Source organism: Excalfactoria chinensis, chromosome Z (genome assembly GCF_039878825.1).
Source record: "Excalfactoria chinensis isolate bCotChi1 chromosome Z, bCotChi1.hap2, whole genome shotgun sequence".
Taxonomy (NCBI): Eukaryota; Metazoa; Chordata; class Aves; order Galliformes; family Phasianidae; genus Excalfactoria; species Excalfactoria chinensis.
In genome coordinates, this window is record NC_092857.1 from 1,867,861 (window position 1) to 1,893,931 (window position 26,071).

Below are 26,071 nucleotides of genomic sequence, written 5' to 3' on the forward strand. Positions count from 1 at the left end.
TTCATTGTCCAGACTTCTAACGCTGACTGCCACAGAATCATAGAGTGGCTTGGGTTGGAAGGGGCCTCAAGGATCATCAACCTCCACCTCCCCAAACTCCACAACTAATACTGTCCTGAAGACTCATGAGGGCCTGAGCTGGATGCAGATGAGGAAACATTTGGGCAGTGGGTATTGATGCACTTCAAGTCAGCAGCTAAATCCATCCTGTCCTGATGGGATACACATGTGACCGAGGGCTGGGCTGAATCAGGACTAAAGCTGTGGCCAGTATTTCTCAGTGATGTACTACAGCCAGAAGTTCTGATACGAAGCAGGGTTTGGGATGGGAGGCTGCTTTAGGTAGTGTCCTATGGGTCCTCATTTCATAAAGCACCATACCTAGAGAGTGAGAATTGTCCTCCTCCTATTATTTCCTCTTGGTCAGGGCTGAAAATAAGCTCTCAGATTTCAGAAACATTCATAAGCAGGAAAGAGAAAGGATTATTTCTGAGAGTGGGGAAAGGGAAAGTGAAATATTAATAAGTGTTACCAGCTCATCAAAACTCATCTTTATTTGCTCTGAGAACTGGAACTGTGTAATCAGAACACAGAAATGCAGCTAAATGTATTTATGAAATAAATATGAATTGTTTACTTTGGAGTAATGGCACATATGCACTGTACTAAGGATCAGCTCTTGCTGCATGCTGAGATATTCAATCAACAACATTTGTAGAGGGAATCATATCTTTTACTTCCCAATTGATATCACTGGGATATCTTATTATCTACTTCCCCCTACCATCCCCAAAATAAACCAGTTAGTCTAATATGGATTTTACTCTCCCTACAGACTTTGCCCTTTTTATACCCTTAAGTCACCACACCCAGCACAAATCATCTGTGACCTCTTCATTTGTAATGTCTATTTTCCGTGTTGTTTTTTATCTCTAAAACTGGATGAGGATTAATGAGAAATCAAAACGTTGGAAATGAAAAGAAACGCTGGTGACTGATAAACTGTCAGGAAGACAAGGTGCACGGAGCTTGGAAATAGGATGCAAATAGGGATTTGCAGTTTATGTAAAGGATCTCATGCTTCAGGGGAGAAGAAGTTTGGAGAGGAATGAGAGATCACTTTGTGTGGCTTGTATGTAGATTTATATGTAGCCAACACAAAGCAGCGCAGCACAGATTGTGACGATGTATTGTAATTACAATACTAAACATTGTGGAATAGAATCACTGTCTTTAAAAATAGAAGTTATACCAAACAGGGGAAGTGCAATGAGGATAATAAGATTTTAAGCAGTCCTGTAAAATTATTTCACTCTCCATATTGAGCAAAAACATATAAAACAAATGGTTCTTTTCGGTGATTTCCATAAATCTGAATATGGCAGAGCAGGGGAAGGATGGAAGTAAGTAGAAGTTTCTATAGTGAAATGACTGTGGGTTTTTTTTAATGGGCTCCGCACTGAGGCTGAGATAATGGAAAATAATGGGAAATCTTGGTGAATTAGACAAGCAAAGTCCTCCAGGCTGCTGTCACAAGGTGAGCTGCCCTTTGCTGAGCTCCATGACTCTGCAACTAAACCGCTGTTGTCTCTGGAGCGAGGTCATTTAAAGCTCACTTCAAAATGCCATCATCACTTTGAAGCCACAGTAGGAACATCAGTTTAGCATATCCTACAAGAGAAGCCTCCTGCATGTGGTAGATTGCTTCTCAGAGGCTTTGCAGGAGGATGATCGGGGCTGAATCCTAATACATTAACTGTACTGATGCGTGCTTTGATTTCATATTAGAGCTGCACAAAACGGGACTGAACTTTGTGATCTGTGGGCTGGATGGGAGAAGAATTGTGGCGTTCCTTACAGGAGGTGCACCAGGCAGTGAATGGGGATAATGGAATATTCAGCAGAGCAAATGCTCATTTCCTTTCCCTTGTGCTATTCCTCCTCGAGTAGCAGCAATAATCTCTGCTTCTAAAGAGTGTTGTTTTAGAAAGCTCTTCTGAGACTATCAGAACGCTGACCCAGGGTCACACCAACCTCTCAGCATCCCTGCTGCCTCTATTGATGTCCTTAAAGGCTCCTCAGCATTCCTCCCTGCTGACACCCAGCTGGTTGGGTGCTGATGGCCAAAAGCAGTGCAAACGCCCAAAAGCATGCACTTCAAACCATGCATGTAGTCTGAGTTTACAGCTGAAGAAGCTGCTCACCACCACTGAACTGCTGGACTAGGGGGGAAAAAAATCATCCTTACCTATGTGTGGTCATTCTGTGTAACAGTGGGACACGATGTGGGACAGGTAATGTTTGGTGAGCATCTCTGCACCCTGCATCTCAGGGGCAGCTTTAGGTTCTCACAGTGCTTTGTTCTGTGCCATTATTTCTTGGGACACTATTTATGTTGTAGAGCGGTAAAGGCTGAGGCTGAGTGTATTTTCTTGTCTGCGGTGTTCATATGGAGACAGCACTGTAGGATATGTAATGCTAAAAGGCAGCTCCACTCAAAGGTAGTCTACAAGTGTAATCGGGTTATCTAGATTTATCCGTGATAGAGGCTGCTGCCCCTAGAAGGGGAGAAATGAATAAAAACAACGGCAGCAATCTAAGGAAAGAAATTATTTTACTAAATACGAGACACAATATGATACAATATAACTACAACTACTATATCAAACAAGGCAGAGAAAAAGAAAGAGAGAAAAAGAGTCCCGAAGAACCGGGGGCCTACTGCAATCTCTAGGCGACAGGCTGGAACGTTGCTGATAGAGCGAGACGGCAGGGATGGAGCGCTCCAAAGCGAAAGACAGGGCGAAAAAAGGGACGTTCCAGCCTGGGAGCGAGATTATATGTGTGTCCTCCTCCTCTGGTGATTCATCTCTGGCCGCGTTGTCCCCTGGGATATGTAGTTTCCTCCAAGGGCTGAGTACTCGGGATGCTGCCATTCCACAGATCTGGAGCATGAACCTTCCACACTTCCGCATACCCTCTGTTACACTTCCACATACCCTCTGTTACACTTCCACATACCCTCTGTTACACTTCCACATACCCTCTGTTACACTTCCACATACCCTTTGTTACACTTCCACATACCCTTTGTTACACTTCCACATACCCTCTGTTACACTTCCACATACCCTCTGTTACACTTCCACATACCCTCTGTTACACTTCCACATACCTTCTGTTACACTTTCTTATACCACCAAAACAGTTCATACCGCACATGATGTCATGATGTAGAATATTGACAGCACAAAACCATGACATTCCACCCCTTATTCTACATTATTACATCATGGTTACACAGATACATGGAATTACTGACTGCACTCCCCCAGCATCAATTTGCCCTGTGGTACACACTGAACATCCCCATCCTTCTGCATCACCCACCAGGTGCACCCAGGTCCCTGGGCAAAAACAGTTCCACGGACAGGTTTGCCATTTCCAGAGGCTGGAAGGACCCAAACAGCTTTTCCCAACATGCTCTTCACATGCACAACAGGGACTTTATCTCCTTCTATGGTGTGTAGGGGACTAGATCGGCTAGGACCATCGCGATTGACAGATCCTCTAGTATTGACCAACCAAGTGGCTTCTGCCAGGTGCTTCTCCCAGTGCTTAAATGTTCCACCACCCATTGCTTTCAACATCGTTTTTAATAACCCATTATATCGTTCAATTTTACCAGAGGCTGGTGCATGGTAGGGAATATGATAAATCCATTCAATGCCGTGCTCTTTAGCCCAAGTATTTATAAGTGAATTTTTGAAATGTGTCCCATTATCAGATTCAATTCTTTCTGGGGTGCCATGCCGCCACAGGACTTGTTTCTCAAGACCCAATATGGTGTTTCGAGCGGTGGCATGGGGTACTGGATATGTTTCAAGCCACCCAGTGGTTGCCTCTACCATGGTAAGCACATAGCATTTACCACTGCGAGATCGTGGCAAGGTGATATAATCAACCTGCCACGCCTCCCCATATTTATACTTCTGCCATCGCCCTTCCTCCCAGAGAGGTTTCATCCTCTTGGCTTGTTTAATTATAGCACACGTTTCACAATCATGAATAATTTGCGCAATAGTGTCCATAGTTAAGTCCACCCCTCGGTCTCTGGCCCACTTATATGTTGCGTCTCTTCCTTGATGGCCCGAGGTCTCATGGGCCCATCGAGCTAGAAATAGTTCGCCCTTATTCTGCCAGTCCAAGTCAATTTGAGCCACCTCAATTCTGGCTGCTTGATCTACTTGGTGGTTATTTTGTTGTTCCTCTGTTGCTCGACTCTTGGGCACGTGGGCATCTACATGACGCACCTTTAGGGCCATATTCTTTGTTCGGGCAGCGATGTCCTTCCATAGTTCAGCGGCCCAAACAGGTTTACCCTTCCGCTGCCAGTTGTTTCGTTCCCATTGCTGCAGCCATCCCCATAAGGCATTGGCCACCATCCATGAGTCAGTATAGAGGTAAAGCACTGGCCATCTCTCCCGCTCAGCAATGTCTAGGGCCAGCTGGACAGCCTTTACCTCTGCGAATTGGCTCGATTCTCCTCTTCCTTCTGTGGCCTCTGCAACTTGTCGTGTAGGGCTCCACACAGCAGCCTTCCATCTGCGATGTTTCCCAACAAGGCGGCACGATCCATCAGTGAACAGGGCAAAATTCTTTTCGTTTTCCGGAAGTTCATTGTATGGTGGGGCCTCTTTGGCGCGTGACACCTCTTCTGCTGGTGATGTTCCAAACCTTTTACCTTCAGGCCAGTCCATGATTACCTCTAAAATTCCTGGACGATTGAGGTTCCCCATTCTTGCTCGATGTGTAATCAAGGTAATCCACTTGCTCCAGGTGACATCGGTAGCATGATGGGTGGAAGGAACCTCCCCTTTGAACATCCAGTTCAGCACTGGCAGTCGAGGTGCCAGGAGGAGTTGTGTTTCAGTTCCAACTACTTCGGAAGCAGCCCGAACCCCCTCATATGCGGCTAAGATCTCCTTCTCAGTTGGAGTGTAGCACTCTTCAGACCCCTTATACGCTCGACTCCAAAATCCCAGGGGTCGGCCTCGGGTCTCTCCTGAGGCTCTTTGCCACAAACTCCAAGTGGGACCTTTCTCTCCAGCAGCAGTGTAGAGGATGTTCTTTACATCCTGTCCCGTCCGTACTGGCCCCAAGGCCACGGCACGGGCTATCTCTTGTTTTATCTGCTCAAAAGCCTGCTGTTGTTCAGGGCCCCATGTGAAATTGTTCTTTTTCCGCGTTACGTGATAAAGGGGGCTTACAATGAGGCTGTAGTTTGGAACGTGCATCCTCCAAAAGCCCACCACACCCAGGAAAGACTGTGTCTCTTTCTTGTTAGTTGGTGGAGACATGGCAGTGATTTTGTCGATCACATCTGCTGGGATGTGACGACGTCCATCCTGCCACTTGATACCTAGGAACTGAATTTCCTGGGCAGGCCCTTTTACTTTGCTTCGCTTAATAGCAAAGCCGGCTTGTAGAAGAATGTGAATTATTTGCTTTCCTTTTGTGAAAACTTCCTCTGCTGTATTGCCCCACACAATAATGTCATCAATATACTGCAGGTGTTCGGGAGCACCACCTTGTTCCAGCACAGTTTGGACCAGTCCATGGCAAATGGTTGGACTGTGTTTCCACCCCTGGGGCAAACGGTTCCAAGTATACTGAATACCCCTCCAGGTGAAGGCAAACTGTGGCCTACATTCTGCAGCCAAAGGAATGGAGAAGAAGGCATTAGCAATGTCAATGGTGGCATACCATTTGGCTGCTTTTGACTCCAGCTCGTATTGGAGTTCCAACATGTCTGGCACAGCAGCACTCAGTGGAGGTGTTACCTCATTCAGGCCACGGTAGTCTACAGTTAGCCTCCATTCTCCACTGGCTTTACGCACTGGCCATATGGGGCTGTTAAAAGGGGAATGAGTTCTACTGATCACTCCCTGATTCTCCAGCTGACGAATCAAATCGTGAATGGGGAGCAAGGAATCCCTGTTAGTGCGGTACTGCCGTCTATGTACTGTCTTTATAGCAATTGGTACTTGCTGTTCTTTCACTCGTAGCAGCCCCACAACAGACGGGTCCTCTGACAGGCCAGGCAAAACAGACAGCTGCTTAATATTGTCTGTATCTACAGCAGCTATTCCAAAGGCCCATCGATAGCCCTTAGGATCCTTGAAATGCCCCCTTTTGAGGTAATCAATACCCAGTATACATGGAGCCCCTGGACCAGTCACAATAGGATGTTTCTGCCAGTCTTTACCAGTGAGACTTATTTCGGCTTCTAACACAGTCAACTCTTGAGAGCCCCCAGTCACTCCAGAAATATGGATTGGTTCTGTCCCTTCATGACTGGAGGGCATTAGAGTGCACTGTGCGCCAGTATCCACCAGTGCCTTATATTCCTGTGGTTCCGATGTGTCAGGCCATCGAATCCACACAGTCCAATAAATTCTATTATCCCTGTCCCTCCCCTGACTGAGGGTAGGGCCCCTCTATTGGTTACCTGTGATAACCGGAGCAGCTCTACTGGTGGTTGGTCTATTCTGTAGTTCTCTCACCCGTGCTCGCAGTACAGAAGTAGGCTGGTTATGCCACTTCCTCATGTCCTCTCCACAGTCACGTAGGTAGCGCCACATGGAAACACGTGGTGGAATTGTACTGTTATTCCTTGCTCGAGCTGGGAAGCGTGTGCGTCTAATTGCCGAGACTTCTGATCTTACAGGTGAGGAGTAGTGTTCATCACCTTTAATTAGTTTGATCAGTTCCTTTAGTAGACTTCCTTGATCGTTCTGATCTTCATTGGACACTGCTGATACCTGTATGGGTTTGTCATGATTGGTCAATGGAAATAGTTTCTCGTGCATCTCATCCAGCCGGTCTTTTACTTGTGAGATGGCAGAAATAGTGGCGGTGTACAGTGGGGACAACTGATGTTCGAAGTATTGAAGTGTCCTAATCAGTTCACTAACTTCGGGCCTTCTGTTGTGGTCCACATATTCTTTACACGTTGTTGCCAGTGATGACGCGTATTTCTCTGGTGCTGTACTTGTAAGTTTCTGCCATATGTCAGGATCGGTCTTCACATTCTCAGGATCACGTTCGTTTAAATTCGCAGGGTTGTACAACAGTTCCACCATGGCCATTTCCCTCAGGTACTGGATACCACTTTGGATTGTATCCCATTTAATAACGTTAAGCTTCAAAGCTGCCTTGTAGGGGTGCCTTACTTTCACAGCTGCTAAGAGTCGCTCCCAGAGGGTGGCATCTTCATCTGAACATCTGCTAATCTCTCTGTCGATAGCAGTGTCTCCGGAAATGTTTCCTAGCTGGCGTGCCTCATTACCATCTAGTGACAGGCTGTGGGCCCCGTTGTCCCAGCAGCGAAGCAACCAGGCAAGGATACCTTCGTTTTGACGCCGTATGAACTCCTTTCTTGAGCCTTGGATCTCAGTCAGCTTTAGAGGTCGACGATAAACAATTTCCTCCTCATCAGCCTCTTCTTCACGCCTCTTAGTCTTTCTTTTTGCCTTTCTCGGTGCCGATCCAGACGAGGTACCTTCTTCTGCTTCCTCTTCTTCTGCTCCTCCTTCTCTTCGTTCTAGACGCGTGGACACCCGTCTCCATTTCTTGCCTTCCACAGGGGCAACTGATATTGCTACTGATGCCTCCCGTGACTGATTAGAGTCGACCTGGATATTATCTTTGTTGGTCTGAATCTCAGATCGGAAACTCTCTCTCTCCAGAATAGTATTATACAGAGCACGGTATGCGTAAGCCAAACCCCAAATAATGTTTACCTCCTTAGATTTCTGACCCAAGTACTCACTTAATTTCTCAGGGTCCCTCAGGTGTTCAATAGTGAAATCCCACGACACTGCGGGTCCCCACGCTTCTAAGATCTTTCCTAAACCTTTCCATATTCCCTGCCAGTCAGCATTCTCTGGTTTTGGAGGAGACTTCTGCATAGAACGAATGTATAGGAATACATATACATTCACTGATATTGATAACATGAACATGAGTATGAGACCAAGAATTAATATTACCTCGGCTGTTGAAAAGCGTACGACAATCTGAGAGTACAGCCTGTACACTGGATTGAACATCGTGGTGTCTGTTAAATTAGCTATTCCATCTGGAATGTATGTGCCGACAATTAAATTATACCACACTGCATATAAGTACCAGGCAGGTGTCTCCATCACGGTTCTTATTAGGTTATATAGATACAGAATTCCGCAAAAAGAAAGCACGTATGGACAATATGTTGAGAGGATCATGATTGCTTTCAATCCCCTAAACAGAGCGACTGGAATGAAGAGTGGGTTCATAGCTGATAGTAGCTAGCAGGCCCTGTGAAAGTCAGAGCTAACTAGCTGTGCTCTGAGAGAGCAAGAAATCTCTTTGTTTTCTTTACAAAAGCAAGATAGTAATGCTCAGAGTGAGCAGCTAGCTCAGACTGTTGACAGTTCGTCTGGAATTTCAAGGTCACGCTCTCGGTGAGCAGCTATGAAAAAATAACACTCCTGTAACAAAGCTTTTAGAGAGCAAAAAGAGAGTTGTTCTGGAAGCTAAAAAAGCAGCAGATCTAATCGAATCAGATTGCCCGCATTCTCCACCAAGATAATGTAATCGGGTTATCTAGATTTATCCGTGATAGAGGCTGCTGCCCCTAGAAGGGGAGAAATGAATAAAAACAACGGCAGCAATCTAAGGAAAGAAATTATTTTACTAAATACGAGACACAATATGATACAATATAACTACAACTACTATATCAAACAAGGCAGAGAAAAAGAAAGAGAGAAAAAGAGTCCCGAAGAACCGGGGGCCTACTGCAATCTCTAGGCGACAGGCTGGAACGTTGCTGATAGAGCGAGACGGCAGGGATGGAGCACTCCAAAGCGAAAGACAGGGCGAAAAGAGGGACGTTCCAGCCTGGGAGCGAGATTATATGTGTGTCCTCCTCCTCTGGTGATTCATCTCTGGCCGCGTTGTCCCCTGGGATATGTAGTTTCCTCCAAGGGCTGAGTACTCGGGATGCTGCCATTCCACAGATCTGGAGCATGAACCTTCCACACTTCCGCATACCCTCTGTTACACTTCCACATACCCTCTGTTACACTTCCACATACCCTCTGTTACACTTCCACATACCCTCTGTTACACTTCCACATACCCTCTGTTACACTTCCACATACCCTTTGTTACACTTCCACATACCCTTTGTTACACTTCCACATACCCTCTGTTACACTTCCACATACCCTCTGTTACACTTCCACATACCCTCTGTTACACTTCCACATACCCTCTGTTACACTTCCACATACCTTCTGTTACACTTTCTTATACCACCAAAACAGTTCATACCGCACATGATGTCATGATGTAGAATATTGACAGCACAAAACCATGACAACAAGAAGAGGTGGTTTTGGCCCGGTGCAGGTGGGCTCTCTCCCACATCAGAAGAGAAAGAAAACCAAACTCTTGCTCTGAACAAAGCAGGCTGGGAGGCCACAGGCTGAGCACCACAGCCTGACCTTCCAAGGTTGTCACCCAGGAACACGCTATCAGCAGCGGTACAAAGGAGCTCCCACTTTGACAAGTCAGTGCTTTCCACCAAGAAGTGGTTTTGTCAGACCGTTCGTGTGGGCTGGAGCGACTGACTTGAGCTGACAGCGAAGAACTGAGGCATATGGGATGTTCAACCTCTTTCCTGGGCTCGTGCAAAAAGATTGTGGCAGGCTCAAGTTGAAACTGCATGCCCTCTAGCAGCAGTTCTTTTTGCTTTTTGTGCTATCCACTAATACATCTCTTCGGTAGAAGCAAGCCAGGGACAGCAGTGTTGCCTCTTCCCTACCTGTTCCCTCTGAAATCGACGTGCTCAGTGCTGCACAGTACAGGGTGGAACTTAAACACTGCCACCCTGGGGAGTGCTGTGAAAACAGAAGGATAATTGCTAGAAGTTGCCTTATGAGAAGAATCCATCATTGCCCATGACTTAGTTTGCTGCTTTTGACCCTGTGTGTCTTACATCTGAGGGCTGTAACATTTCTTGGTTGTTGGATGCTCACCTGCTCCGTGATGGGTCACGAACAGGGAAGGGAGGCAGGAACAAATAGCAGAGAGTCTCCTGTGCCCTGCAGGAGGTGATAACTCCAGGTAATGAAGCGCTGTCTGGTTTGTTTCTCTGCCTAAATCTGATTCTCCTGCTGCTACAAATTCATCAGCTTATGCATCAGTGCCCTGTCTAGTGCCCCTGGCAATTTTAGCCACAAGATTTCCTTAGGCAACTGCGTCCTATGGTGCTTTCTGTGGCTATGATACTCTATTGCTAAATAAACAACATAACAGCTGAATACCTCATGGCTGAACAGTCAGCTGCAGCTTGCACTTGGAAGGGTTTGGGCTGAGATGTCTCATAGAATGGCTTATGATGGAAGGGACCTTAAAGGCCACCTAGTTCCAACCCCCTCTGTCCATTCACAGGTAGGGAAGAGAATGAGTGACAGCACTTGGAAGTGACAGGGCAGGATAAGAAGATTCTGGGTGCAGTGCTGCATCCTTGGGATGGAGGGGGCAGTGGGACCAGCCTGGGTACATCAGATGGGCTGCAGCTCCATGCCCTTCCTCCCGTAGGAGCACTGCTAGGGGTATGACACAGCTCCACTCTTCTTCACAAAAATTAAACCCCATAGTTCTGACTGGAAAGAGCCCAGATGCAGCCCACAGTGCAGCATTCATCTCCCCCTTAGCTGCTGAAAGCTGTGTCTGAGTTGATTAGTAACAGACAAGCTGCTTGACTATCACACCTCTGCTAAATTAATGTGTCGAAGTCATATCAGTGACACCCCATTGCTTCCCAGAGATGGCAGCCTGGAAACTCTTCCAAACACTCTGTGCCTGCTTGTTGGATGGGGGATGTCAGGGGAGCAGGACTTAGCTGGGCAGAGACCCCACAGCAGAGATAAGGCATGTGCTGTAGCCATACAGGACATCACAATTATGTGTTGCAGTGGGAAGAGGCAGCAGAACGTATCTGCTGGTCTTGCTTCTAAATGTTTGCTTTTTTTTCCTCTTGGCACCTTGCAGTTCGTATCTCTAAAGCTGCTAATTTTGTTCCAGGAAAGCTCCTTCTCTGTGCTGTGCTGCAGCGAGCATGCACTGCTAGATGGAGTCTCAGCTTCAGCAGCCATACATCAGCATTTTGCATGTTCCCAGTGCTAGGAGAAGCATTCAGAATATATATATATATATATGTATATATATATATATCCAGGCAACATCTTGATCTCCGTTTTGCGGATGAACTCAGAGCTATGCATTGAGATTAAAAAAAGCCAAGTAGGTATTTCTGAAAAGATGATGTTACTGTTTTAAATAATTCATGATGAAGGGCTGGCAGAGTAGGGAGCGACATCCACCTATGCTTGAAATGAAGGGTGCTTGACTTCAGCCAGAGCTCTGCCAGGCTGCAACGAGAGCCCTTTTTCTGCATACTGCCAGCCACTGAATCCTTCCTGTCTCTGTGAGATAGAGCATCCCTTCCCATTTAAATCTGTACCTCCACCATGCAATTCTGCAAGATGTGCTGATGCACGAAGCACAGAAGGACCCCCGAGCAGGATAAAGTGCTGCTCTCTGCTGTTGCTGAGCCTTGAATTGCTGAGAGATGGAGAGAGTGGTGGCAAAAATTCAGCATGGCTCAGCACAATCCTGCTTGTGTTCTGCTGATGAAGGAACTAAAACTGGTCCCGCACATGGAGCTGAATGGAGCAGGGATGGGGACTGGCGTGAGTGCAATCTCTGCGCTGGGAACGTATGTTATATGATGACATTGTGTGTCTCAGATTTGAAACACAGCAATATTGGAAGGCTTCTTGGGGCAATGGATGTGGCCAAGGACTTTATCAGGCTTTTGCTTGCTGGTCTTCTGTATTTTTGCAGAAATTGCACAAAGTGCCCTTTGTACCATGCTTTTGGGTGCTGTTACTGATTGATCTTCATTGCCTTGCTCTCTACCTGTCCCCCTTGATGCTCTGCATGTGTTTCAATATCCTTTTGGCCTCTTCTTAAGAAGCTTAAAGACTAATCCTGCAAGTTGTCCTAACGTCGGCCACCGTGCTTGCCCTTCTGTCGCTCCCTTTATCCCATAGGGCTCTTCTGTCTGGAAAGCAGTGGAAAATTAATCACTAACATAAAATTACATAGCATAGAGCATGGAGCAAAGCTTCTTGAAAAAAATGCTGTCTATGATTGAAGATCCCAGTGTACAATGGGTGACTTTTCATGGGAGCCATTTAGTGGCCAAATGGGAGCTGTAAATTGCATCTCTATCCTCGGTTAATGTAAATTAACTCCTTTGTGTTGGCATATTTCTAGCAGGCTGTCAGAGCTCTGCGAACTGAGGAAAAAGAGTTAAAGAGAAATATTAAGGCATTTTTCCCTTGTCTGGGGTGGTTCTCTCCTCCTCCTCCCAGTTATTTAGTATTTATTGCACTTCTATCACTATTGTTCTATTTGTAACGTCAGCTCAATTTTTACCCTTTTCAGAGAGCATTCATTAAAACATAGCAGGCGATTTTGCCTTCTGCTCTGTCCTGCTTTTCCAGTAAATGGAAAAGGATAGGGTTTTTATTTTCAAGCTGCATACAGTAACAGGACGGTCCCCTTCAGGTGTTAGTGCTCATGCAATGAGACCAACCTTTCCTCTAAATACTTGGTGTCACCCACTGGGCTAAGCTGCAAAAATAGCTGTAGGACAGCCCTTGGAGCAGAGGGTTCAGCTCTGAGCTTGGGCAGATGTCTGGCTCCATAACTCATTGGTGTTTTGAAAAAGCAAGGATGGTTTGTAGTCCAGGGGTCATCTAATGGCCGTGTATCAGCATCTGAATGTGCACCTTCCTCACACCTTCCTCTCACCCATTTCAGCCTTTGGTGTTGGGATCAGGAGTTGAGTGCATCTTGCATCTCTATCCATGGGCATAGACAGGGTCTCTGCCTATGGATTTTATGTCTCTTGAGGAGAAGAGGAAAGCATTCTGAGACTCTGCTCAGGATCCAGGAGCAGAGATTCAAGTGTACTTTCAAAACAGCACATCATATCCTGATTTTTTTTTGTACTCTTGTGGTTTTTGACTATTTTGTTATTAATATGTCAGGATTTCCTCCTCTCTCCATGCAGTCAACAAATATGTGGTCCGAGTTTTCACGGGCGAAGTCAGCGGCAGTGGAACAGATGCAGATGTCTTCATTAATATCTTCGGAGAGAAAGGAGACACAGGTATTCAAATGCAAATCGTTTCCTAAAATACTCCCTTCCTGCTCTGCAGGCCTGCGATCTGCACAACGCACAGCAGCAATCTGGCAAATGCAGAATGATTTGGCTGAGTGAAAAGCACAGCACATGGCCTTGTGAGCATTGCGGCTCCACACATCCACAGCTCCTGGAAGCTGCTGTGGCTGGGCTGTGAACATGGCTGTGGTTCCTAATACCAAAAAAATAAACAACCCAAAAACCCTGGGAAAACACACCACCAGTATAAACCAGTATGATGGGCACCAGTCTGCTGAGAGACCCTGCATCAATCAGTGTGCTATTGATAGTGCATGCAGTGCACAGTGTCACTGGTTGGAGTAGGCAGGGACCTCTGGGTCTATTTGTTCCCACACAAAGATGGGGCTCAGGGCCACTTGTTCCTGAAGATCTACAAGAAAGAGATTTCACAGCCTCTGGGCCTGTGTCCCATCCTTCCTATGACCCCAGGAGGAGAATATTGTCCTTTTCATGTAGCACAGGTTGTGTCTGAGCTTATACAGACATTTAGAAATAGGATTTAACCAAGGTTTGTATTAGCTGGTTTTAAATTATTGGTGGTAGTTTTTTGTTTGGTTGTGTGCTTTTAATGTAGATTGCATTACAACAGTGGCCCGGGAAATTGAATTTAGTTTTTTTCAAAGTCTTTTAAACTGAATAGTAATATGAGAGGTGACCAGAACAAACTCTCTCACATGATGGAGAAGAACAGGTGGAAACTCCTGGAGACTCAGCTGACAAACATTCCCTCTTCTGTATGTCAAAGTCAAGAAGTAATGATGTGGTGCCTGCCAAGTGTCCTTGAGCAGATTATGAAACCTAGTGGGGAGGGCTCGCTCCTGATTCACTCTCCAGACAGTTACAAGGAGATCCATCTGATCTCACCAGAGACATGTGAAAGTGGGTGTGTAAATCTCAGACAGTTGTCCAGGCACCCTGTAAAATCTGCACAGAGGGGCAACACCTCCCAAAAATGATTCATCCTCCCCCCAGGTGAGTGAGATGCACAGATTCAGCAGGGTGCCTTGGGGCAGACCCAAACCTCACACTGTAGCATGGGAACAGCGCTGGCTGCAATCTGGGTCAGTGCTTTAATTCTTTTCATACAAGGAAGCTCCTATGAGATCTGGAAACGCCAGTACCCACGGTCAGGTCCTAATGTGAAAATAAATCCTTCCTGAGTGATGCAGCAAAAAAATCCCATGTCCTGAAATGTATAAATCTGCAGCTAATGGCCAAACCTGTTTTAAACAGATGGTGATGGTTTAGAAAAGAAGATACAACAACCAACTAGATATATATTTCCAAAAACTCTGAATGCTCTATGTAACTGTGACATTAGGGTGAAAATCCTGGTCTTTTGTGTGCTCGATACATGGTGTCTTTTTGTTGGAATAGAAAGCTCTCTGCCTTTGCCTTGCATCCTGGCTGCAGAGAGCTGTTACCTGGAGAGCATCTGATTCACTCCTATGCATTCCTTCAGTTAACAATTGTTATTATTTTTAATCATTTCAGGAGTGAGGAAACTGGACAACGACAAAGACAACTTTGAAAAGGGAGCAGAGGACAAGTTCACTCTTGATGCTCCAAATTTGGGCAGGTTAAGAAAAATTAATATAGGTCACAATAACAAGGGTGGCTCTGCTGGCTGGTTTCTTGCAAAGGTGGGTTACTCCTCTGATCTTTAACACAAGCCTGCTGTGGGATCAAAATGTCTCACTTCTTACCCTCCCAGCAGTGCCATGAAGACACCAGAGCCTAAGAAATCTGTATTGAGTCTGTTCACACTGGAAGTTTGCAGAGACTTACAGTTTGGGCAAATTAAAGTGATTCTTCTCTGCACAGCAAGAAATATATGCCTGCCACAAAGATCCTTTTCTTCCTTTCCTTCTTTCCTCTGTTTTTTAATATCCTGCTCTAAGACGTGAAGGTATGGCAGCTTTTAGTAAAATAATACACAAGGAGAAATAGAGAAATCAATGATTTTTCTCTAATCTTCTTCTTCCCCTCCCCTCCCCCCCCCCAATCCGCACTTAATGGTGTAGTTTAACACAGATCTGACCTAGATAAGACCTGGATAACTAGATAACAATCGATGTAACATCAATGCAAATATTAGCACGTGCATTTGCTCTGTCATGACACTCTGAACTAAAAGTCATTGTGTTGGTTGTCTATCAGAAACATAGAGTCTGTGCTCCTTGTAATAGGTGGGGGGAGGGATGCAGAAGAAAAAGAAACCTTCTCACAGCACAGATGTGGTGTGCATGGCATGTTTCTTGATGCTGGTCAGGTAGATTAACCCCCAAAGCCCAAAGCAGGGACTGGTTGCAGCCAACACCTTACCTCTGTGTGCTGCCTCAGAACTGCTGAGATTTTCGTAATTAAGTAAGAAGCAGGTTGGCCTGTAAGTTCAGATGCAAGAGCTAAACCACAGCCCGGTTATTTCCTACTGCTAGTTGATGCTTTGTTTCTAATACTCTCCAAAATCCGGGGACTTTGTCATTCATTTCATGAATGAACTTACTAAGCAGCACTGAAAGTTCTTCTCATTTCTTTCTTGTGTTTTCAATGCAGCATACATTTAGTACTGGTTTTCTAAATATAGGAATAAATACATTGACAGGAACCCAAAGAGGATGAGCTGGTAGAGGGTGAGCTGAACATTGATGCTTCTCTTGAACCTCAAATGTTTTAGTCTCTAATGTTCCAGCACAGCACTGCTCTACCATAATGATAATCCCAGCCCTGGCAGACAATGCTGTTCAGCAAGAGGTACAGTGAGAATATGTAATGCTGCAGGCTATAGTGCAGTGTGGGATGAGTGGCAGGATGGGAATTTTCATTCTCCAAGATGTAAGCCATGCAAGCAAATAGGTTTCCATAGAATCACAGAATCATTGAGGTTGGAAAAGAGATCCAAGATCCCCAAGCCCAACCCACCCCACCATGCCCAGTGACCACATCCCCAAGTGCCACATCTCTATGGTTCCTGAACACCTCCAGGGACGGGACTCCCCCATCTCCCTGAGCAGCCTGTACCACTGCATCACCACTCTTTCAGAGGATGAATTTTTCCTAATATCCAACATGATTTTTTGATTTCTTGTTTTCTGGCTGAAAATCTGAAATCCTCTTTACTGCGTATTCAAAATACATCAGTGACTCTTATGGCAAACTTCAGGAATGGTGGTAAGAAAACGTTGCAGCAGGAGGTGCAAGAACCTCCAGGTGGATAACACTGGCTTAATTTGACATTAAAAGTGAAGGTTGTTCCCTGGCTTGTTTCAGAAGAATATGTCTCCTGAATAGAGCACAGAGCCAAATTCTTCCAAAATAGAAACTGTTCCTACCCCAGGGTTTCTAGACTGTCTTTGCAAGAAGTGTTTCCATCCTGTAGTAACTGAATGGGATAAGAAAGCATCGCTGGGCCACACAAGCTGATCCAACGGTCTGGATTTGTCCTAAAATTCCTTGCTATTATTTCATAACAAGGCTCTAAAACAGAAAGAAGAAGACAGCCTGTTCCCAGTGCAGAACAAAGGGCTGCCATTCAACTGATGGAAAAAAGTAGCCAGCAATGGGCTCTGGAGGAAAGGAAGACAGGCCAGCCAGCTGGTCCTGCTAGCAGAGACATCTGCTCTCATACGCTGCGAGAGATGCAGATTGAGTTCAATGGAGGAAAAAATAAAAGAAAAAAAGCCTGGTTTTCGCTCACTGATTGTCTGAAATCCTGTCAGTGCTAATTAGGGAGTGGAGAGGGAACTGCCTGAGAGTTGAATATATTGAATATCAGGTGAGAGTGTGTGCACTCAGCTTCTGCGCTTCTGTCACCTCCTTGTCTAACACCTTCACCTCTTCCACATGTATTTCTCAGTGTGCTTTTTCTTTCTCCCAGGTGATCATTGAAGACATTGGCAATAAATGTGTGTACCAGTTCCCGGTTGGACGCTGGTTTGCTTTAGATGAAGACGATGGCAAAATCCAGAGGGACATTCTTGTTGGGGGCACTGAAGCCACAGGTAGAGTTATGTTGAATCTATGGTGGGAAATGCAGAGACACAAAGGTCTAGTTGCTGCTTCTAGTCCTATTTTCCCTACAAGAGCAAATGCCAGAACTCCTGCAGTGGGCCAGCCATTGGTGGCACATAGTTCCGTGCCTGAACTGTCATCCCATGTCCCACCTGCACATATACCCGGTGAATCCATGCAGGACCTACTCTCTGATCTGTCACGCGATGCACCTGGGTGAGAGAATGATGGGCAGAGAATGAAAGATTCAGCACGTGCTTCTGCGAGTCATTCACCAGCATTCAGAAAGCAGACAGCTATTCCCACAGCCACTCTGGTGCCTCACAGTGATGCATATTTATTGACTAGGGAGATGTGCATCCTTTTACAAAACAAGTGTTGTGGGTGCAGAATCCCAACTGCAGGTCACAGGCTGGGAAGAACAGGTAGAGAGGTGAAGGACATCTTCCAACCAAAATTCATTTACCAAAATCTCCCCTTAATCTCTTACCATCCCTGAGTGCGCTCTCGTGAGTTCAGTTGAACACATTCCACATGCGCTGTAAAAGACACACAAACACAATTTTTAGTGTAAACTTTAAAGAGAGGGAAGGTTGTTCTGTAAAGAGTGAGCTCTGATGTTTTCACTTTGTCCAAATGCACTGTTGACATTTCTGGCTAATGTAAGAAAAGGAAGGACTTAGCTTGAATCCCAGTTGTCTTATACTCAGTTCCTAAAACACAAAAGCAGATAGAGAGGTGTCTCCTTATTCAACAGCATGACAAAGGCCTATGATATGCTTGCCAGGGAGCCTTCTGAGAAGTAAAGCTTCTATGAGGAAACAGCATCTTTCCACTCTTCAAGCACTGATGGATATTTGGGACCTCTCAAAATCAAGCAATTTAATTGTCAATTCATTTTTTTTTTTTCCCTTTTCTTCACCATATGGTGATAACAAAAAACCAAAAGATACGTTTGTTTGTTTTTTTCCACTGGGCTGTATGACAGGTTGTTTGTCAGCACAGATCTGCTTCTCTCAGACTGTCTGAAGGTGCATTTCTCAGAGGTACGTGTGGCATAAAAACGAGTGAAGCGAGTTGAAAGTTATAAAGACCGGTGGGAAAGCAGTTAGAGCCCAATGTAAATCCAATCAAAACTCTGAACTTCATCTTTTTTCTTTTTCCTTCTTTTTTTCTTTTTTCTTCCTGACCAAATTCCTAATTCCTCCAGGTATTGTGTACAATGTTGCTGTAGTGACGGGAGATATCAGAGGCGCTGGCACAAACTCCAAGATCCATGTAATCCTGCATGGCTCCAAAGGCTTAAAGAACAGTGGGACGATTTTCCTGGAAGGAGGTGAATTTGAGCGTGCCAGGACAGATCTCTTTAATGTGGAGATAGCATCTCTTCTCAGTCCTCTCAGCAGGGTCACCATTGGGCATGATAATTGTGGCGTCAGCTCTGGCTGGTATTGTGAGAAGGTGAGACTAATACGTTGGCAGGCAGCTCAGGCTGTTTCCTATTCATAACCCGACCCCAACGATAAAAAAGGCTGCCTTTATTTGGATGACAATATCCCCAGTTTAGCAAGTCAATATTATATATGATGCATGGTAGTAGCTGATTGCCTCAAAGGCACATGAGATGTATAAATCTATCAACTACTAATTGGGTTGACTGTCTCTTTGCAGTCAAAACAAACAAACAAACAAACAAAATAGAGATTATTTTTTGCTTAGCACCAGAAGCACCTTCAGATGTTTGCCCAAGGTGGCAGCCAGAAACCTGGTCTTGGATTGCGCTGTACAATTCAAAGCTATTATCTATATCCAATCTTCCCTGACGTTTTCAGTGCTGCTTTGGAGCCCAGAAGAAAGGTGGCTGACCACCTCTGTTACTGGGAGCTAGTGGAGAGTTATGGAGTTTGCACTGCATACACCAGCAGCAGGAGTTAATGGGAGAGAGAGCAGGGAGGCATCAGCCTGCTCAGAAGCTGTGAGGAGGTTTAAGTTTTCCTGGTAAACAAAACCAGCTTAGGATGCATTTGAAGGCTTTTTGTATCTTGTGTCTCCTACATGGACCAATGTGGTGGAGGGTCTGTGCTGCAGACTGACACGACTGCAGCTACACTGCCTGTTAGTGCTCCTGTTCCCTCTCCCTGGTGCTCTTTTGCATCGTCTTGGATGACCCACTTGGGTGTACTTTGGGAAAGAGGGAATAATGAGATGGGAAGGTCTTGGATATGCTGCAGGTTGCTGGAATTGTTCATGCTGGTGCACGAATCCTGGCTTTGAGAGCAGGACTAAGAATTTCAGGTCTGTTTTTGCATGAGTTGCTTAGGCTGTCAATATCATGGTCTTGTGGTCTGCCAGTAATGGAATATTCAGACTCACCTTGCCAGTCTCTTTTCCAGGTGGTGGTTTACTGCCCGTTCACTGGTATTGAACAAACCTTTCCATGTGGGAAATGGCTGGATGAAGATGAAGGAGATGGCCTCATAGAGAGGGAGCTCTATGAAATGGTCTCCCTGCGCCAGAGAAGACTCAAAAGTAGGTCCAAGTGCCCCATAGGCTCCTGAGACAACGCCTGCCCCCATCTGACAATACCCAGCATGGGATACACCCAATGCAACATAGATAGGCCTACAGTCAGGTGGATGCTAAAGTGAATTGAGTCCAGCGTTATTTTCATAGAATCATAAAGTCATCTGCTTTGAGCATTCTGCTTTGGGAAGTTTTAAGAAAAGAAAAAGAAAAGAAGTAAAGCAGCTTTAAAAAAAAATACTTAAAATGATTTAAAGAAGTGCACTCATTTCCTTAAAGGAAGGAACTGGACCCATCAACCAGAGTCACTGGGCTTTGGGTACTGCAGCCATCAACTCAACTTTGCAAATAAGATAGGCTACATTTACGCTGCTATAAAGGAAAAAGCCACCTGTTCTAGATGGAAACAAAACCTAAATATACTATAAAGAGAAACCTGTGGGAAAACAGGAAGAAAAAACCCAAGCTGGGAAGCGTGCAGGCAGTCTTGTTCACGATTCCTGCTAACTTCAACATTTCCACTTTTGGTCATTGAAGAAAAAAACAGCTCTCAGTCCTGTCCAGCTGCCAAATGTTCCTCTCATGGTATGCGTGTTCTGTTTGAAGCCTTTTCTCTAGAGGGAGGCAAGCACACATATTTGTGCAGAGCAGCAGCCCTGGAATCAGCACTGCTCTTTCATCCATACGCTGCCCCAGCACTCAGCCATGATGAGTGGTTTAGCACCAAAGCTGGGTTGCTGCTGCCTTACCTGTGTGCAAGCAAAACATTTTAATTAAGATAATAGACATGATTTAGACCGGGTGCTTCAGGGTGGGCTCCTGCCTAGACAGCAGTTCATTTAAATAAGCTTTATCTAAATGTTAGTCGGTGTTACAACCACATCACGCCTGCACTCGGTCCATTTAACTGAGGCATCTGCAACCTTTAACCCTCTATTATCAGCTCTGATTGTTATTGACAGACTAATTCCCCTGCTGCCGCAGTGCAGGAGATAGACAGAGAGCATTAGCCCTGAGAAATCGGTGACCTTTAGCTGCCAGATTACAGGAGCGTAAGACTTGGGAGTCAGACAAGACCCACTCTGTCATCTCTCCTCTCTCCCGGTGTGTGCAGGACTGTCCCTTTCTGTGAGCTGATCAATGCTGGGTTCATCTTTGCGTTGGGTATCCATGGTGAAGTCGGTCCCTGAGCAACATCTGCACGTTGCTCCCCAGCAGGAGGAAGCTCGAGCAGCATTTAATCCTGGCGCAAGCCCCCTCGCCCCTCCCTGCATACATTGCTTCTGCTTCCCCTCAGCAAGAGGTCAAGAGGGCCAAGCCCAGCAGACAGAGAAGTCCCTTCTGTCTCCATTCCCCTTGTCTCTTCCCCAGGAGACCAGGCTTCTTTATCACGTGGTGCTCACTAACTTGCCTCTGCTTTATTTTTGCTCAAATAAAGCTTGCTGGTGATTTTCACAGGAGACTCTTTGTGAATATTATTCCAACAGGGGTGAGACTTTTTTTATAAGGAAAGTTTGATCTTCCCCTTCATTTTTTGTTTTTGGGGGGGGTGGCAGTCACCTCCTTTTTTACAACCAAATGCTGAGTGGATCAGTAAAAAATGTAATTTATATGCACGTCATCATACTTCTATATTCTATTCCGGGCTCTGAAGGTCAATCCGTGCTCATGTGGTCTGAGATATACCAAAAGGGTTAGCAACACTTTCATTAGGATTTCTTAATAATTCAGCTGATGTCTGAGTTGGGAAGGAAATCTGCTCCTTCTTCTGTAGATGCAGCAAGGCTTGCAGACATGAAGCATTACCAACACAGAGTGCAGATGAGGGGCTCTTAAGAAAATAATGTCAGCTCCTCGTACAGAACAGCATCCTCTGACATGGAAATGAATGTGAAGTTGCTGAGGATAATGGTCTTGCAGCTGTAGGTGATGGGGAAGTATAAAAAAGATACACAGGTGGATCACGTCTTTCATCTGCCCTATTAGTAGTGTATGATATAGAAGAATATGGCCCAGCTGCAAATTGGTCATTGATGTGTTTTCCCATTTTATTTGAAGTTGAAAAATAGAATTATAATTTCAGGTAATCCCATTCCCAGATGTTATGTAGGACCTGATTTTCCTTCGTTCCATCCAGCTATCTCTGCAACCCAGGGGAAAGAAAGAAAGAAAGAATTTACGTTTTTAAACAAAATGCCTTTAAAATTCCTTTTTTTAATCTAAAAGAATTTATTTATTTATTTATTTTTATGATTCCATTTGTGGTTGGTTTCTGTTTTTGTTGTTTGTTTGTTTGTTTGTTTAGAAAATCCCTGGTCTCTGTGGATCTGGACGAGTGACATTAAGAACGCTGGGACAGACGCCACCATCTTCTTCCAGATTTACGGAGACAAAGGAAAGTCAGACGAGATGAAGTTGGACAACAATTCAGACAACTTTGAAGCTGGACAAACTGACAAATTCATGGTATGGAGCACAGGATAGTGATAAATTTGGCTGAGTATAGTTTCCCAGGGCATTGGCTTCAGTCTCGTACAGAAAATCAGCAGCACGCAGTCCATACCTCTCTGTTTTTTTCTGAGATGGAGGTGAATTCATTTATTTTGCTGATGGATTTCAGTTCATGACTGTAGCCAAAGCATCAGGAGCCATAACTGCTGACCAGAGGAAGAAGTCTGAAAAAGAGCTGATGCTCAAAGAAGGCTCTAGCCCTACTTGGGAGGTTTCAAAGAGCTTTCATGATCAAGACTGTCTGAATTCAATCTGCATGTTCTCTTCTCCAGAAAAGAGAGTCTACAAGCGATCTTTGTGGAGCGGGTTTTATTACTTTCTAATAACATTAGTAGTTTAGTTTAGTTTTTGACTCCTCTCTGATTTGGCTCTCAAAAGATGCTCAGTGGTGTCTTCCGTGTGGATGCTTCGCTGACTTATAGAAATGGATAATACTCATTTCCTGTTTTTGTTTTGTTTTTATGCTCTATAGATTGAGCTACCTGATCTGGGCACATTTTATAAGCTTCGGATATGGCATGAGAAAAGAAATCCTTTTGCTGGCTGGCACCTGGATAAGGTGAGAAGACAGTAGGGAAAGGCACAGCTGAAAAACCACATTAGTCAGAGGAATGTGTGCTCTCAGTGCTGGGTTGCTGTGTTCCTCATCTGATCATTGAGTTTGATGAGTTTCAACCCTTTACAAGAGTAGATAATCTCTTCACAAGGGTAGATAACGGCAGGACAAGGGGAAATGGTTTTAAATTGAAGGAGAGAAGATTTAGGTTGGATATTGGAGGGATGTTCTTTACTATGAGAGTGGTGAGGTTCTGGAACAGCTGCCCAGAGAAGCTGTGGATGCCCCATCCCTGGAGGTGTTCAGAACCAGAGTGGATGGGGCCATGGCCATCCTGGTCTGGTATTGATTATGGAGGTTGGTGGCCCTGCATGCAGCAGGTGGGTTGGAGCTTCATGATCCTTGAGGTCACTTCCAACTCAAGCCAATTCTATGATTCAGTGGTTCTCTGTGCAGTGTTCAAAGGTCCCTCCAATCACAGACTGTTCTGGCTGAGGGTTGAAGGTGTAAATCCTACACAAAAATAGGAATTGAAATTAAAATAGGAATTGAAAATAGGAACTGTAGCCTGAGCAAGAGTATGCACAGAGAGATGGATTCAGTGCATATTTTTGGAGGAAATCCCTTGTCCCTCCCATCCCACTCAGTAGTTTGGTCTGTTGGACCTTCAATCACATTTCCTTTGCTCCACCTGCAGTGATTACCGTGCTGTCAGCCCTCATATAAGTCTGCTAGGGCAGCAAATTCATCTCTGAGCTTCACCACTTCTCCTTCTCTCGCACTTGGAAGACTTTTTCTGCACTTAAGAAAATAAGCGCTTTGCTTTGCAGCCATAAATATCTGTGATGATAAATCACAATTTACCACTTAGGGATTTTTCTTCCGTGGCTCTAATGTGCTTTGACAGATTCTACTCTCTTGCATAGTCAGAGAGCTGTGAAAGCATATGCAGCCAACCACAGCAACAGTGTTGAGAGAGCATCAAGTACTGCTGTGTCTTCCATATGGTGGGAGAAGATGTCTGAATGGGGTCTTTATCAAAGGGAAAGTCGCAGTTAGACTTTGGGCCTGTACCATTTTCAGTTAGTGATGAGCAAGAGTGCTTAGACCTTCCATGGACCCACATTTCCCTGAGTGTTTTTCTACACAGAAATTGTGTGAGGGGAGGCAAGAAGGATCTAATAGTGTGTGTGAGACTCATTCTGGGCCAAGCTGTCTGATCAAACATGGTGATGATGCCAAAGTCAGCCTCCTGTGGACAGCAAGTCTGACACTTTCAACACTGAGCTGGCTGCACATAAATCCCACCACTCATGCATCCATTTGAGCACCAAGAAACTTCCAGCTGAACACTGAACAGCGCTTTCTTCCAGTCCTCACAAATTTCATGCTGAAATTACTCCATCTCTGTGCAGTCATTCATTTTAAACAACAGAAAGAACCATACTGATCAGACCAAAAGTCCACCTAGTTCCTATGTAATATAAATGCATGATTACAGACAGTAAGGACAAGCATTTATGCTACTTTCCCCTTGTACTCCCCCTTCTTTTGACTATTCCCAGTGAAAAGCTTCCTTCCTGAGCAGATCTACTAAATGCAAAGAGTTTTAACAGATTTCTCTTCCATTTATTTGTTCAGACATTTCTTTCTCCCTTTGAACACTGAAGCTTGCCTTCCACTTTGCTTTACTAGGGTCATCTGATGACTGCTATTTCTTGTAGCAAAAAGAAGGAATCCCCCTGCCTTTTCCATTATTATCTTTGCTTTTCCCTTCCCCCTTCCCCCTTCCCCCTTCCCCCCCTCCCCCCCCCCTTATTAATTGCTAATATTTGAATTGTTGTCGTTGTTGTTGTTTTTCTTTTCTATTGTGTTTTGCTCTCACTTGGTTTATTTTTATTCTCATTTCAATACTAAGTTGGTATTTCCAATTTGTGGCTCGACCTCATTGCTGAAGATTAAAGCCAGTCTCCTGGATTTGTCATTGCTAGAGAAACAGGATCACAGTGCTGCAAAGAAGCCAGGAAAAAATAAATAAATGTATTTTACAAGGCATTTATTTATTATTTTTCCCCTCTAGTTTGGATAGGGTAAAAGTTAGAACCCAGTCTGTCAGTGGCAAATGGCCATCATGGCCTACTCAAAAGCTAGAAGATTCCCCCCTACAAAATTAATTCCCCCTGATGATGAATGACATGATGACCGTGCTTTAAAAGGACATGCCTGCTCTGCATCCTGCTGTCCCCAGCTGAAGACATGCATTTCCTGTGTTTGCACTGGATGTGGCATATGATGAGCAATTACTCCGAGCCACAGTACTCATAAAATCCATCACAAGCTGGCAGAGCAACTGGGGAAAAGAGCAACAAAAAGGTGACAAGAGGCTGTGACAGCCTGCACTCGTTTTGGAGGGCTCACACTGTAACACATAGCTCTGGAAGATGGTTTTCTTATTAATGCCTGTTATTTCTTTCCTGTGACCCGCTCCTGCTTCTCGGACAGAAGCCTGCTGGGAGCCGGTTGCTTTCTGTCTCTAAGCTCTGAACTCATGCAGTGCTTTGGTTTAATGAAGGTAACTCTGCTGAAAACGCTGACAAAAGACAAATACTCGTTCAGCTGTGGTCGCTGGCTAGATATAAATGAAGATGACAACGAGGTGGTGCGGGAGCTCCCTGCAGAGGGGTCTCTGGTGACTGAAGTCATGCCAGGTGAGAGCCATGGGTTCAGTGTTTGTCTGGGGCTTGAATAGAAAGAAACCCTCTTTGTTGAGGGACGCACGAGCAGAGCAGTGCCATTCAACTAGCTCCTCTTTCTGGCACTTTCTCTCTGCAGTCTTTTCTGTGTACATCATTAGCTGCATCAGGCATCAGAAATCCCAGGCTCTGGCTCTGAGCAGATTTCTCTCTGCTGGGAGGTGGGGGAGCTCTGCCCATCACACTGATGTTTCCAGAGCTATATCTTTTTTGCAGCTTGCATTCTTCCCAGTCACTCTTCAAACATGAAAAGCCAGTTTTGAAGGGAAGCTCGTATAAATCACGTTTAGCTGGAGAGCAACCTAAAATTTAACAATCCTTTTTGTGCATTAGAATTTTATTCAGCTATATTCACCTATCTATCTA

General features: G+C 45.1%; 1 protein-coding gene across 1 annotated transcript in view; it reads left to right on the forward strand.

Moving 5' to 3' along the window:
• LOXHD1 (lipoxygenase homology PLAT domains 1) overlaps positions 1–26,071 on the forward strand; it is a 133,283-nt gene that overhangs the window by 27,088 nt on the left and 80,124 nt on the right. Inside the window, exons 6-13 of the mRNA XM_072359178.1 lie at positions 13,199–13,297; positions 14,846–14,994; positions 17,229–17,352; positions 18,573–18,823; positions 19,756–19,891; positions 22,191–22,351; positions 22,869–22,955; positions 25,525–25,660. Of these exons, the coding sequence (XP_072215279.1) occupies positions 13,199–13,297; positions 14,846–14,994; positions 17,229–17,352; positions 18,573–18,823; positions 19,756–19,891; positions 22,191–22,351; positions 22,869–22,955; positions 25,525–25,660 (1,143 nt within the window). The remainder of the gene's footprint in view (positions 1–13,198; positions 13,298–14,845; positions 14,995–17,228; positions 17,353–18,572; positions 18,824–19,755; positions 19,892–22,190; positions 22,352–22,868; positions 22,956–25,524; positions 25,661–26,071) is intronic.